Genomic DNA, 15648 nt, shown 5'->3' with positions numbered 1-15648 from the left:
TCAAGTTCTCGTCAATTTCGGAGCCGCTGTGCCTCAATGTATTCCCGCGTGGCGCAACAAAGTGTGTGTACGACGCAGACGCCCCGTGGTCTTGGCCCGTTTGGTGAGAGCCGTTCCCGTGTAGAAGTATTTGCCTCATTAGGCTGGGCGGCCAGACTACTGCTGCAATCGCGGAAAGAGAGAAAATTGACTCATGCAGGGGTAAATGAGAAAACCCTGCGGTAACGACCGCTCGAAGGCCAATTAGGCTGCTGACGCCGGCTTGGCGGTAATCTCATCAGCTCTCGCAGTCTGTCAACTACTGCCCCGAAAGAGACTTGTTCCGGTCCAAGTCAAAAAGAAACTAAGCTTAGAACTTTACAGAGTAACATTGCAGAGTGAAGCTTCCCAAAAATAAATGAAGAACGACTGTTACATGGGGCATGTGGACGTTTAGGGTCGCGTGATATCTGCAACCTCCATCACGCCGTCTAGGCCTAGGAAGGCGGGAATCGGTGTCGGTTGCATGCCCTCATTTCGGTTTGGCAACCCTTGTCGAGACAAACTATTGTTTTCCCGTAAGGCTCCAGCCTTTCAGGGACGTTCAAAGCTTGAGAGAAAGTCGCCCTGCCCGGGTCGTTGTATATCGACCGTTGCTCTGCCAGGTCTGATTCACCAACCCTTCGGCGACTTGCTCAGCGCGCTGCAGTCGAGAAAATGTCGCCTCACATCAAGTCTTTGACGGCTCTGGCATTCTTGCCCCTAGCTTTTAGCTTCAATCTCTGGCCCTTGGTTGAAACGGAAGCATTGGCAGAGATCCTACAGATTGCACCTGCTTGTGTTGTGGCATTGTAAGTGTACCCAGGCCGAAAGAGAGAAGGACGGACGTTTGAGTAGACCATGAGGACCTTGACTGACTGATAGCGAAAGAAATTCTACCGTTGCCTGCGACCAAGACCTCTTCCAGCGAACCATCAACGTTGACGGGCTCTGGTGGCAAGAGCAAGATGTCACGACACTGTGCGAAACCGGCTGCCTCACCTCGGCACGCGATTGGCACGCCAGTGTTGAAAGCAGCTGTGCCTACGACCTGATGATCCAAGGTGATCGTCTTGTCGAGGCGGACACTCTTTCTGGTCGTTTCCTCGAGGGTCTCGAACTCGCCTGCACTCGCTCGGCATCCAACGAATGGTGCTTCATCGAGCAGCAGGAGTGGACGGGGTCCGACATGGTCACACCAGACTGCGCCGCGAACCCGGCCGATCCGTTTTGCACGAACCCAGGGAACGTGAGCGCCGAGAACCGCCGTATATCGTCCCTATACGACAACGACCTGCTGTGCTCCGAGTGCTTCCTCAAGCTCTTGTACGCCCGCGTCACGTCCGCGTTCCTCCCCGACGTCGACTACTCGGACTACCTGGTCGGGGAGTTCCAAGACATCCAGGAGGTCTGCCAGACCACCGTCGGCGAGCTGGCCACTAGGGTGCTGCCCAACTACCCCCATACGACGGACGCGGACGTCACTCCCATCAGGACAGAGGTCACGTCTACCGAGACGGACGCCCCGGCGCCGACAACCACCTCGGAGCCCGTCCCGACCAAGGCCCCGGTGCCGGACACAGAAAAGGGCTGCGAAGCTGTGGGCTGGCAATGGGTTGACGTCCTCGTCATGGAAGAATCCACAATTGCGGAGACGGAGCTTGAGTTCTGCAACGAGATTGCCGAAATCTATGGCGTCGCGACGGGCGATTTGATGTATACGACAAACACCCCCGGGTGCGCTGTTTTAGATGGCTGGTCTTGCGTCTCCCCGTCTTGTCAGTTGCTCCGAGTCAGCGAGAGCTCTACCTGGTATGACGTTTGCGTAATAGTCAAACCCAAGGATCATAAGCTAACATAACCATCAGCGCATCGATTGCGGAATCCGCATCCAACACAACCCACATCGTCAACGCGGTTCAGATAGCCACCTGGAACCCGCATATTCTCGGTGCTTGTGATCATCTGGTCAAAGATCAGTACGTCTGCATAGAGTAAGCAACCCCCAGATAGAGTACTGCCCAAGCCGAGTATACTCGAAGCTGACCGCCTCCTCCTCCAGTCGCCCAGGTGGCTCCTGGACGGGCCCGCCTACCAGCGAGATCCCAGACGACAGCGATGGTCCTGTGCGCGGCGGTCCTGGTACCACACCCACCCTTCCCATCATTGACAACCCCGATACGCCACCGGAGCCGGTCCAAGAAGGCATCTCCTCGGTCTGCAAGCGCTACGTGTTTGCGGACAAGGGCGCTTCGTGCTGGAAAGTATCAAACGATGGCGGCATTACCCAGAAGAGACTATTCGAGCTGAACCCGGTTTTGGGCACCAACGGGGAGAACTGCGACACCATGCTCTGGCTCAACTACTACTACTGCGTTGGCACCGAGAGCCTGGGCTCGCCGACCACGACGGTGACAAGGACGACGTCGCCCACAATCTCCCCAACAGCGTCTTCTACGAGCGCTCCAAAGCCGTCTCCGACTCAGGAAGGCATCGTGGGCAACTGCAACAAGTGGGTGCAGGCCGTGGCCGGCGACTACTGTTGGAAACTGGCCAACGACGCCGGCATCGACACGGCCCTGTTCTACCAGTGGAACACCGTCCTCGGATCCGGAGGCGAGAATTGCGGCACCATGATATGGCCGGACTACTACTACTGCATTGGCGTCTCTTCTGGCAGCGCCACCACCTCGTCGCCTCCTACGACGACGTCCGCCGGTCCCGCAAAGCCGACTGCCACTCACGCAGGCATCCCGGCAAACTGCAGCAAGTTTGCCGAGGCGCCCGCACAAGGCGCGTCTTGTTGGCAGTTGGCGACCGATAACGGCATCGAGCTGAGCCGGTTCTACCAGCTCAACCCCTCGCTTGGCACCAACGGGGAGAATTGCGGCACCATGATCTGGCCAGGTTATTTCTACTGTGTGAGCGTAGCATAGACGAGTAGTTTCAGAGCATGTACTATTGAATCCAATCTGTAGTGTATTGAAGAAGAACGGAAAGCCAATAGCGCTCAAAACTTGTTCCCTTCGCAAGGTGCATGTACAACGTGGATATCACTCTCCCTCTGCCGTCAAGCAGCGTCCATCACCACATCGGTATCCTCGTCTACCGAATCGTCTGCAAACCCTTCGCCATAGATAGTCGTCTGTCGCAGCCGGACCAGCGCCTCTCGGCATTCCAACCGCCGAAAGCTATTTTCATCGGGCCATCCATAGTCACGGTAGACCTTGCGAGCGCCCTAAACAATTCACGCCTATTTGTCAGCGTTCACTCGTACCAAATAGTTCAAGAGAAGAGGTACGCAACTGACCTCAAGACCTACACCAGACTTGGCTGGTAGGACGATCCGCCTGTCTGCTTCCGACATCTCTGCCAAAGCATCTGCCCCGCGTTCCCAGTTGGGTTCGGCCCAAATGACTGGATCTTGATTCTCATCTGGGCCCAGACCTGGGATGGGAACTATCTCGAGTCCCCTGAGCTTTGAGACCAACTTCTCAAAATACGTCACGATGGACTCAGGCTCGTAAGAATTTGCAGGAGCTTCCACCTGGGTTCTCGGCCCGCTTTCGCAGAAGATGACCCCTAGTTTAAGCCAAGTGTGAGCGAGTCAATCCTCATGAACCTTTTGGATTGAAGAGGACACAGCAACTGACCTCTGCCAGCATCAATCATCCACCAAGTTCCTCGCCAGCTGTCCTGGTTTGGAGACGAGAGCGCCACTACATCCGTTGGCATGGCCTCATCATACGGCGAAAGTCCGAGCTTTTGCAGAGAGTCTCGTCTCAGCTTGTCCCTGGGTACATCCTCGAATTGTTCAGCGTCACGCAGATACCGAATCGGCTGGCTGCCGGGGAGCACCTCCCAGAAGTGCTCGTCGAAGCCTAGATACGGAAGATGCCGGAGTAAACTGACTGCCTTGTCCGAGTACCCAAGCATCTCCAACTCCTCCGCAGGGAAGACATCGTCGCTCCAGCCGCTGTCAGGCGCGGTCTCTACCATAGACGGCGGAAAGTAGGCCGCGCGAGATAGGGTGAGGTAGTGACTCTTGATGGCGCCGGCCATCATCTCGATGCTGTCGTTGCAGCGCGTTTGATCAAGCACTTGGGAAGCCCCGGGTCCATTATCCTCGGATAACGGGGCTCTGGCCAGACGTTGCGGCGGTTTCGATGGGTGAAAAGCATGTTGGATGCCTTCCCCCTTCAACTCTTCGTCAATCATCATGTACTCGGTCTCGTCGAGATCTGCCCAGACCTCGGCAAGTTCCTCCTTTGAAACATCCACCAAGATGTCTTCATCTTCCAGTGCTGTATCTACATCTTCAGTTGCGGTCTCGGACTGACTCGCTTCGCTCCCGGCATTGGAGTCAGGATCCTCGAAATCCTCGTCTTCCGGGTCGTCAAAGTCGGCCTCGTGCGCCAGCCTCTTTTTCTCTGCTTCCCATAGCTCGATACGAAACCGTTTAAGCACCTCGATGCATTCCTCGCGGCGCCAAGACGAAGGGTCCTCCTCGAATGTTGCCCATCCGCGCGCCTGATAGATCCATTGAAACATCTGTCTGACGTCAACTTTCTGATCGCTCTCGGAACCCATAATCTCGGGCTCAAGATCCCCGACTGGAGGAAGAGCGATGATGGTCTTGCTTCTCAGAAAAGAGGTCATTTCGTCGAAAAACACCCTAGCGCTGCACTGTGAAGTCTGCCACGGCTTGTCCGTTGGTCCCGTGCCGGAGGTGTACGGCGTCAAGATACCAGTCTCACAGTCGATGATACACCACGGCGAGCCGAAATCACTAGAACCGTATCCGCGACTGAGAGCCACGACATCAGAGGGCAGATCCATGGGCCCTGCCGGGGTTTGGTCGAACGGAGCGTTTGCCAACTCGGCGAGGCGGTCACCGCCACGGGCAGACCAGTCCGAGAAGTCGCCATCGTCGCGCAAGTATCGAATGGCCCTTGAACGGACAAGTATCGGCCATTGCACGGGTTTATCGCCACTTTTGCAGGCCTTGATGTACGGGATGTGGCGCAAAAGGTCGATTACTTTGTCGGAGCGGCGCAGGGCTCGAAGCGCGTCAACGTCCAGCTCTAGATCGCTCCAGCCTTCAGTCGGCGGCGACTGGATGTCTTCAGGAGAAAAATAGCAAGCTCTGGCGAGGACAGAATAATATGCCGCCAAGCTCTGCGCAATCTCATCGCGGTCGTAAGAAAATGCGTCCGAGACCACCATGACGACAGGCATTCAGTAGTCCTGTTGCAAGTGAAAAGGATGGCGAACCGGATCAACAAGTGAGACGTGGAAGTGTTGTTTGTGGGGAGATTGACGCGGGCAAGAGTGCGCAGTCAAGGTTGTTTTCTTGGCCATGTAACCATGCGGGCTTTAACGATGCAGGCTTTAATTGTCATATAATTTAGCGCTGCAGCTGCTTACGGTTAAATAGCAATAGGTCAGTATGCCCCACAGCGCTTACATCTATTCTTGGCAACTCGACATTCTCAGAGGTGTGAGTTGCTTGGCATAAAGATAGTATTGTTGTCAGATGCACCTCGGCTTGCCAGTCAAATACAAGCCGTAAATACCATGGTTAAGAGGACAGCAAACAAGCCACAACCGCGCAGCAACCGCAGGACGACAAGTCTGAATCGAGGCAAATGATGGAACCACTCGAGAGAGCTTGAAACTGCTCGAAACTTATGTACTATGCCTTCTATCCAATCACTGGCGTTCTGGTACTCAAGACATCTTCGGCGTTTACAAGGCCTCAACTTCGGAAACCAAGAGCGCAGCGTAGATTCGAGTAATAGTTGCAGTCGTCGCAAAAAGCGAGGCAGGCAAACTGGCAGCTCATCCGCTGTATCAACGCCGTGCGGCCAGGGCTCCCAAAGTCTAGACGTACACAGTCATGCTAGAGCTTCAGCCCTTCCGAGAGAGATATAAAGGAAGGAAGTAGGAGATTGATACTCACTACCGTGGCAGGTCGCGGTGCAGGACAAGCAGGTTCCAGGATAGGGGGCGTCATTGCAGCTGGCCATGACCGAGGGGGCCGTGACCACTGCGACGAGGAGGAGGGTCTTGGAGAAGAGCGTTCTGACGACGAGGCTTGATTAATGGTGTAAGTGAGGTAGGCAGGCGGTGCTCCGGATGTTTTGATAGTTACCGCTGATGTTGCAATCGTGTTGTTCGGTTTCTGGAGCGTCGGAGATTATTGTCCCTTTTGACTCCCTGTTCACTTCTCGCACATTCATCCAGCTCACTTTTCCGCGCCCAAGTCATTTCTTGCCCGACGATACTAGGCTCGGATCCTGAGCGAGGCCCGCGCCGCAGCCAAAACGCAGCTGAAGTCATGGATGAAGCCATCGAGCCCGAACAGAAGGATCACAAATACCCGCCTGGGGTTCTCACAAAGTGCCGTGGTGCTTGTAGCCGTGGATCCCGCTGCGTTCCTCGTTATCAAACTCTGGGGGGGCGGAGCTGCCGCGGCCGGGGTTGGGGCGCGGCGGCCCGTTCCATCGTGGTACTAAAGCCCCACAATCCAGAGATCCATATGATGGGCACCGGCATTGCTTTACTTCGGCTCATGGGCTTGTTCGCACTCAGGTGTCACCGTCAGTTGCAAGCCGGAAACCATCCACCTGCCTCATTCAGCTTCTATTACGTTGCGGAGTCCACAGTTTAGCACTGACGTGCATTGGTTTAGGAGTCTCACTATGTAGCTGGTGTGTTATGCCTAAACAGCCAGGAAGGCTGAGGATGTTGATGATGAGATGATTTAACAAACCTCTAAAATCGCTCACTCATACCGAGTGCCGCCTGGCTGCCTCTTAGGCCGGACCGAGGGCCCGGGACGGGCGGCGGGTACAAGTGCTTGCCTCCTCTCCCTAAATCCAGCCGCCCTCGGTCACGTTGACCTTCCTCTCCGGGCTCCTAGCAGGTCTTCTGGGAGGCTTGATCTTAAAGGACTCTGAAGCATCACTCTCGGTTCCTCCCGATGTTCTCGCTGATCGGCACGAGATGACGGGTTTCGGACTGCACCGGCTACAGAGGGCCTAGTATCGTCAGGCGGAACGAGTGTCTGCGCGGTTCGGTCGTCCCTGGCGTAGGAGTTCTCCGTCTCGTTGCCCGCATGACGTGAAGAGCCCTTTAAGCGTTTAAAGACTTGGGAGAATCTCATGGCGTCCAAAAGCTTAGGATTACGAAGGCGAGCGAAGTTTAAGGGATCAGGCGGTAACCTATCTACTTGTGTTTTTAGTCAAACAGGAAACAAATAGATGAGGGGTTGACGAGGCTGTGGCCATGCAGGTTAGGCCGCGCCGGTTGGTCCAATCGCGGCATAAGCTGGCCAGTGTGCATGCTGGACAGTTCTCATGGCTGCGCCCTACGATCTGGCTTTCTGCTGAGTCACTATTGTTGTGCACTGCTAAATGCCCGGGGTCTATTATCATGGATAAGGATATGAGGACGGATCATTGTTATGTAGTGTAGGGCATGAATCTTCAAATTTTCTATCAACTTACCAAATCTAAAAATACGTGGGCTGTTGCTTTGGGTGCCGTTCTGATCGCCGCCTGGATGATTTGAACAGTCTATCAGTAGTTCAGCCGTGTCATTTTGGGAGAAATTGGCATAGGGACAACGAGGCCATTTCAAGACCAATTCCAGTAACTACAAGCTACTATAGTTTCCATCCATAGTGCAGTGGGGGCAGCAAGGGTTAACAATGCGTACCTTATTGGAGAGAGCTTTGCTATTTGGGCGGTGACTCGTAGGTGTAACTATTGTTATAGTTTCTATTTGCTATCATTGCTTTATTGTTTTCTTAATTATTCCGACATCGATCCTGAACCAGGAAACCAGTGGTACATAATCCTGCTAGAGAAAGGTAAACTAGTCTAGAAACTACAAAATAGTAACTCCTAATGCGCCATCCATACTCTTTGGTTGCCTCATTGGCGACATATCAGACTTAGGACTTCCCTTTGCAATGCCTTGCCACAAAGAATACATGAGTGCCGATGTTGTTGGTCATCTCAGCGGGTGTGCACCGCACTAAGGAGACTATGTCACACATCCATTATGAGCCTCTAATTTCAAAAGTTCTACATCCAACAAGCAACATGTCACATTTAACACCATGACGGCGGCTGCCGGTGCCAAGAGAATATGACATTGATTCGTCCGTCCATTTCCTTTGACCAAGTCGATAACTACACGACCGCTATAGTATTCGAAATGGCCCTTCAATGGCTCAGTAAAAAGCCAACTTTGGCCTTGCTGACAGCGATTTGGCCAAATTCATTGGCGTCGATCAGGGTTCTGACGTAAGGCGCATCAGCCAGTTCAAGGCTTTCAATTGCATTGCCACAGAAACGCTTTTCAACTGAGACGGAGAGCTCACCAAGTCCCGCTGTTGTCTAAAATGCTGGATGATGGTGAGAACTTGAGGATGGAAGCATGACAAACGCACTCATGGCGGTGACAAAGGAAAGTGACTGGTTCCAAGCAGGTCATTATTGCCCAGCCATGTTTGTCGCGGCTTTTGGAGTAGGGAAATAAGTTCCAAAAACAATGTGAGCTTGAAACCCTTTGCGGGAGACGATGGAAGTAGCCGTACTCGAGAACTGAGGCAGGCTTTTATTGTTTCTTCACATTCCTTGCTTGTGTATTTCGTTGAACCAGATATGGGCCAGCACGTTCTTCTCTTCATCGATGAAAATTCAGTCACAAGAATAGAGCGCGACTCCCCAGCCGGAATAAAATTATTATCACACAGGTTTGCAAAACTCGAGGCTTGATAGATGACCGAAAGAGAACCATTTTCAACCTTCATCACCAACTGCGACTGTGTACGCCATCCCAATTTGGGGCCTCCGGAAGTCCACTAGAGAATGGCGACATCGGTGCCGATGGACGCGATGCGGTCGAACCGCCGAGAAACCCTGGCCGGATGGTGGAGGTTCGCCGCCGTGAATGGAAGTCTTTAGCCTGCAGCCGATGTACCTCCGATGCATTCCTGCAACCAACTGATAGCGATTCGCTTCTGGCGTGGTGAACTTACAGGATTTGACCCACAACCGCTCGGCTTGCGTGCTTGCGTTTGAGGAAGACGCAATGGCATCCGTTGTGGCGCAATCATGCACCCAGCTGAAGAACTGAATAAATTCGCTCCAAGATGGCTGATTTTCCCCTCAAACTAGCTGGAAAAGACCGATCATCGAGTTCGAGTTTTGAAAACGCTCCAGCAACTTCTAGGTTGGAAGCATCCAGGCTTATACGCCACCAAGCCGAGATATTGAGTCCGCGTGAACGCCCCAGCTTCAATAACTGGAAGTTACCTATCTAGAAGGACAATTTTTACAGATGATAGCCAAGATCCGCAGAGTAGCCGTTATCGGCGCCGGCCCTTCAGGTGCAATCGCAACTGATGCACTAGTCAAGGAACAATTTTTTGATACGGTCCGAGTTTTTGATCGGCGAGCCGAGCCAGGCGGAACATGGTAAGCTTGGATAATGGTATACTGGATATAGACTCTTCCTTTTGACATTGCTATAGGATCTATACGCCGCACTTGCCAGCCGCTATACCGTCCCTGCGAGCTGTGCTCGACGGGAAGGCGGATGCTCCTGTACCCATCCCTACTCAGCTCCCAGCATTCACCCCCAAGTCAGAAGCCATCAACAACCATCAGATCCGATTCTCAGACACCGCTCAGCATGAACACCTGCACACTAATATCACACCGGAGATCATGAGCTACACAACGGAACCGTTCCCAGACACTCTAACAGACCGTATCCGGGAGAAGTACGGCGATGACGCTCCGTTTCGTGGTCGGGAGCAAATTCGGGAGTGGGTTGAGAACATCTTTGTCCGGAACGGTCATGAGAAGTTGCTTGAGCTCAACACAACCGTGGAGCTCGCCGAAAAGAAGGGCGAAGAATGGGTGCTCACTCTAAGAAAGGAACTCCCTGGCAAAAACCAATGGTGGCAAGAGACATTCGACGCGCTCATTGTGGCTACTGGTCATTACAACATTCCTTGGATCCCCAACATCGAAGGAATTGTAGAGTATGACCAAAGGTTCCCGGGACGAATTGTGCATAGTAAGCACTTCCGCGGATCAGATAAGTATAAGGGCAAGGTATAAAAATCGATTCACACATGGCCTGGAAAACACTGACACACTTCAACAGAGAGTCATTGTAGTTGGCGGCTCAGTTTCATCTCACGAGCTCCTGCACGAGGTCCTTCCCATTGCTCAGCATCCGGTTTACGCCTCACTTCGTGGGGACCCTATTCCACACTTTGGCTGGGCGCCATTTACGCACCCGCACATATCTATCCGGAAGCAAATCGTCAACTTCTGTCCCAAATCAGGCGCCATCACGTTCGCTGATGGCACGGTTGTTCGAGATGTGGACCACGTCATCTTAGGGACTGGTTACACCTTCAGCTTCCCTTTCCTTCCGCAGGTTCAGAAGCGTGTTTTGCAAGCCGACCGTCGTTTGCCAGGTGTCTATTACCACACGTGGGACATTGAGGATCCTACACTCGCCTTTTTGGGCATGGTGAGTGAAAGAAACTCGTTTGAACAAATTGGGAAGTGATGCTGATAGATTCTGCACAGTGCGGGGGAGGCTTCACGTTTCGACTTTTTGAATGGCAGGCTGTCGCAGTTGCCCGTCGCCTTGCTGGTAGGGGTAACCCATTGCCATCCAAGAAGGAACAAAAAGAGTGGGAAAGGAAGCGCGTGGCGGAGTTTGGAGGAGGAAAGGAATACTACACCATTGCGCCCTTCTATAAGGAGGTGTTTGAGTACTTCCGGTCAATTGCGGGAGATCCAGCCCCAGGTACGACTGGTCGCGTACTGCCGCCGTTTGATGACGGCCTATTGGACATCTGGGCTTCGATGGGCTCAGCAAAGACTAAATCTTGGGAAAACTCCAAAAAGAGGGCCGAGGCAGAGGTTGAAGATCAATTCATCAGGCCGAGACTGTAAATGTGAGCCTTCAGCCTTTAGTTCATAGATTCAAATCTTAGGGCGTGATCGATGACTGCGGTAAGAACTGAAATATGCAATAAGAATTTCAAATATATAATAATATTAGCTATAAGTATTTTTTAAATTTAAATTATATTATACTAGGCCTAAAATAAGAGAATATATTATAATTATAGTTCTAAATTATAGAACTTTATATTATTATATATTTATTATATATTTTAATAAAAAAAGACTTTATATAATATAAGTTATTAATTAATTTTTATTTTTTTATATAAATTTTTATTATATTTAAAATTTATATTAATATTATTATAGTTATTATTATACTTTAAAAATTATTTTTTTATTATTTATTATTATAATTAATTATTATAAATAATTTATTATAAAATTTAATTATTTTATTATAATAATTATATTTAATATTATTATAATAAAATATTAAATTAATAAAAATAAAAATAAAAAAAAATTATTAATAATAATAATATTATAATTATATATTAAATATATTAAAAGCTTTTTTTTAATTTAAACTATTATTTTTTATATTTTTTTTATTTTAATAAATAGTAATTTTAAGTATTATTAAAATAACTTATAAATAATATATTTTTATAGTTATTTTAAAATTTTTTTATTAAATAAAAAGTATTTATTTATTTATTTATTTTATTTTATAATAATAATTTTAATTAATAAGTTATTATTTTTTTTATATTAATTAATTAATTATATTTTTAGTTTAAAATAAAGTTTTATTATATTTTATAAAGCTTTATAAAGTATATATTATTTTTTATAAAAAAGCTAAAGTCTTAAAAGAAATTAAAAGTAATAAAAAACTAAGTAAATATTTTATTAGTTATATTAAAGTAATTAATAGTATATTTATTAATATATATATTTTTATTATTACTTAAAGGAAATAGTATAATTAAAAAGAAATAGTTTTTTAAAATATTTTTATTATTATTTATTTTAATAATAGCTTTTTATTTATATTTATTAAAACTAAAAAGTTAATTTATAATATTAGTTTAATTAATTTTATAAATATTAAAGGGTTTAAAGTTCTTAAAAGCTAATATTTTTTAAGGAATATAAGGTTTAGTATTTAAAATAATATTATTATTTTTTATTTAAAAACTTATTACTATTTATAAGATTTTAAAAATATAAATAAATTACTAGAAATAGCTTAAAAGTTATATAATTTTTAATATAATTATTTTTAAATAATTATTAAATAAATATTTAGTTACTTAAAATAAAAATAAAAAATAATTACTTTTTTAGCCTTAAAGTATAACTTAAATATATAAATATAAATTATTTATATAGTAATAAGCTTATATAACTTTTTATTTTATTATATTAAGGATAAAAGGTATAATAGTAATATAAAAAATCAGCTTAATATAAATAAAGTTAATAAAAAAGCTAATAAGTAATATTTAAGTTAAAGTATAAAATAAATTTATAAAAAAATAATTAAAGTAATATAAGAATAGTAATAAGTATAAAAAAAATAAGAATTATTATAATTAATTACTATAATTTATATTTTCTTTTTTTAAATATCTTTTATTATTTTTTTAATAAAATTAAAGTTATAAGCTTATATAGTTTTATAAGTTATACTAGAAATCTTTTTTTAAGAAGTTAAGTATACCTTAATAAGTAACTAAAGCTAAAAATAAAGTAATAAAACCTCTTATAGAGGCTTAAAAGCCTTTATTATTAAGTAACTAAATCTTATAGTTACCTTTAAGTTAAAAGTAACTTTATTTTATATTTTTATAGGATTAAAAAGAATTTCTTTTTAAAAGAATAAAGTAAAAAAGCTTTAAACTTATATTTATATTAGTAATTTATAGTAATTAGTTATAGTAATTAGTTTATTTCTTTAATTAACTACTTAATAGTTAACTTAAAGTCTTAAGTTAAGTAATAATATTAAATAGTATAAAAAAAACTTTTATTTTATTAATTTATAGTAAAGTAGTATTAAAAAGTAAATTACTTAAAAAATAATTAATTAGTAAAATTTATTAGTTATAAAATTTTAAATTTTTTTTTTTTTAATAAAAATAAGAAATAATTTTTAAGAACTTATAGTTTTTAAAAGTAAAGACCTTTTAATACTTAGTTAAAATTAACTAAAAAAAAGATTCCTTTTTTATAAAGATATTTATAGTAGCTAGTAGACTTTAATTAAGCTAAAGAGAGCCTACTTTAAAAGTAACTTTAAAGTAAATAAAAGGTTAAACCTTTAAGTAATAGACCTTAATAAAAAGCTAGTTAAAAGCTATATACTAGTAGTTAGTTATATAGTAGTACTTTTAGTAAATAAGATCTTAGTTTTATTAGTGATTTATAGTAATCTTTTATAGTAATTATTTATTTTCTTAGATTTAGTAATAAGTACTTATATTTCTTATTAAATATTAATGCTTTTAAAAAAAAAAGAATTAACTTTAAAGTTATAGTAATTTTTAAGATTAATTAGCTTTTTTTTTATTTACTTTTCTAGGCTAAAAAAAGGAATTTTTTTTTAGTTATTATTATTATTATTATTCTAGATAATTTAATTATTATTATTAACTTACATAAGGGCTTAGCTTTTAGAAAAGGCCTAATAAAAACTAAGTTATATAGTAATAATTCTTAGATAATTACTTTTTATTTATTTATTTTTAAGGTTAAAAATAAGTATAAAATAAATAAAAAAAAGGTTACTTATATTATAGTAGTAATATTATTAATTACTTTAGCTTTTATATTAGCCTTAACTAAAGCTATATTATTAATATATAACTAGAACTTCTTAAAAGTAGTTAGCTTATAATTTTTCTAGGTAATAAAGGACTTTTTAGCTTTTTTAAGCTCTTTTATTTCCTTTATTATTTTTTTAATACGCTTATAAGCTTTTTTAGTATATATATTTTTAAAGTAATTATTATTAGTTTTGTTTTATATTAGTACTAGAGCTTAGTAGGTAGCTTAGAGAAATATTAGTTAAGTTACTATAATTAATTACTATAAATAAATAGATATAAATAGACCTTATTATTACAACCTAACAAGTATAATATAACCAGGGTCGCCCTATAAGCGCCTAGCAGTTACAAGACAAGGTTATATACAGGATAGCATAGGAACACGTTAATCCCCTCTTAGAACAGAAGAACTAAGGAAGGTTACGTAAAGATAAGAAGGACTAACAACAGATAAGCGGTCTATGACCCAGGACCAATATACTAAGGATCAGTCCTTATTAAGGACCAACTTCAGGAGATTAGTCCTAACAAGGCAATAATAGGATATAAGGACAATCGTTTCAACTAGACTAAATACCTTCTATAGCTCTTTAGTAATCAACTTCATAATTCACTCTCTTATAAGTAACTCTTAGATTATTCTTCTATTATAAAGCTATAAAGCTATCTACGCTTAGACATATTTAACTAATTACTAGATACTAATAGACCAGTAAGATTACTAATAAGACTTACTTTACTATTACTAAGTATTAACCTTAGCTACCTATTAGCAGAAAACACTACTATTAAATATCTAACTATAACACTTTAATTACTCCTATTTAGTAAGTTAACCTTAATACTTACTAAATAGTAACTATATCTACTAAAGGCACTTTAGCTTTATCCTTAATAGGTCTAAAGAGAAAAGCACCTATACCTCTTACCCCTAGGAACCTAGATAATAAAATAAAGGATACTAAGAGATTAAATAATAAAATTAAATTTACTAAAAAAATATATAAGGATTAATAAAAGCATATAAAGTAAAACGATAATAATATTACATAGCTATAAGCTATAGTAAATAAAACCACTAGTACTCTTTAAGCAAAGACTTTAGAGACTAATAAGCTTAAATAATAAGTCTAGACTTTATAAGGAGCTATTAACATTATTTTAACCCCAGTAAATAAGTAGGAGAAACTCAAGCTTAACTCCCTTATTACCTACAACAAGACCCCTAAAACACTTAAAGGATTCTTAATACAAGTCAAGACCTACTAAACGTTTTACTCTAGTAACTTCTATATAGAAACAAAGAGAATTATTTATATAGGTATTTTCTTTAAAAAACAAGTCCTCTCTTGGTTTAAACTTTACCTAAAAGACTATTTAAATAATAAGACACTAGAATACTATAACCTAGAAACCTAATAAATCTTTAAGAGCTTTATAGGATTTAAGTATACCTTAAAATCCTTGTTCTAAGACCTAAATAAGAAACAATAAGCTAAACAAGACTTAATAAATCTCAAATAAACTAAGTTAACTACTAATTATACTATAAAGTTCTAAAGAATCTACACATAACTTAATTATATTAACAACACTAAGATATTTATATTTTACTAAGGACTTAAGGAAGATATAAAGGATAAGTTATTTAAGCTTAATTAACCTAATGACTTCCTATAATATATAGAAATTATAGTTAAAATTAATACTAAGTTATATAAATAGTAAAAAAAAAAAGGAGAAGTATACTGCCCTTAGCTAAATACCAGCAAAAAGTATATATAGTAAAGACCTAGGAACTTATAACTTAACTTATACTAGTAAAACAACTAATAACATAATAA

General features: G+C 42.7%; 3 protein-coding genes across 3 annotated transcripts; 2 read left to right on the top strand and 1 right to left on the bottom strand.

Moving 5' to 3' along the window:
* Positions 1–696: 696 nt before the first annotated feature.
* ColSpa_07856 (lysM domain-containing protein) lies at positions 697–2954 on the top strand (the record flags this gene model as incomplete). The annotated part of the gene is made up of 4 exons (XM_049274068.1): positions 697–830; positions 904–1755; positions 1887–1997; positions 2081–2954. The coding sequence occupies 4 exons, from the start codon at positions 697–699 to the stop codon at positions 2952–2954; spliced, it is 1971 nt and encodes a 656-aa protein (XP_049130025.1).
* Positions 2955–3088: 134 nt separating this feature from the next.
* On the bottom strand, positions 3089–5244 carry ColSpa_07855 (uncharacterized protein; the record flags this gene model as incomplete). Its single annotated transcript, XM_049274067.1, has 3 exons — positions 3089–3256; positions 3329–3600; positions 3672–5244. The coding sequence occupies 3 exons, from the start codon at positions 5242–5244 to the stop codon at positions 3089–3091; spliced, it is 2013 nt and encodes a 670-aa protein (XP_049130024.1).
* Positions 5245–9372: 4128 nt separating this feature from the next.
* ColSpa_07854 (thiol-specific monooxygenase) lies at positions 9373–11012 on the top strand (the record flags this gene model as incomplete). Its single annotated transcript, XM_049274066.1, has 4 exons — positions 9373–9509; positions 9566–10154; positions 10207–10581; positions 10641–11012. The coding sequence occupies 4 exons, from the start codon at positions 9373–9375 to the stop codon at positions 11010–11012; spliced, it is 1473 nt and encodes a 490-aa protein (XP_049130023.1).
* Between the last annotated feature and the right edge of the window lie 4636 nt (positions 11013–15648).

The sequence above is a fragment of the Colletotrichum spaethianum genome (assembly GCF_022836535.1).
Source record: "Colletotrichum spaethianum MAFF 239500 DNA, contig20, whole genome shotgun sequence".
NCBI lineage: Eukaryota > Fungi > Ascomycota > Sordariomycetes > Glomerellales > Glomerellaceae > Colletotrichum > Colletotrichum spaethianum.
This window is presented reverse-complemented; position numbering and strand designations above follow the sequence as displayed.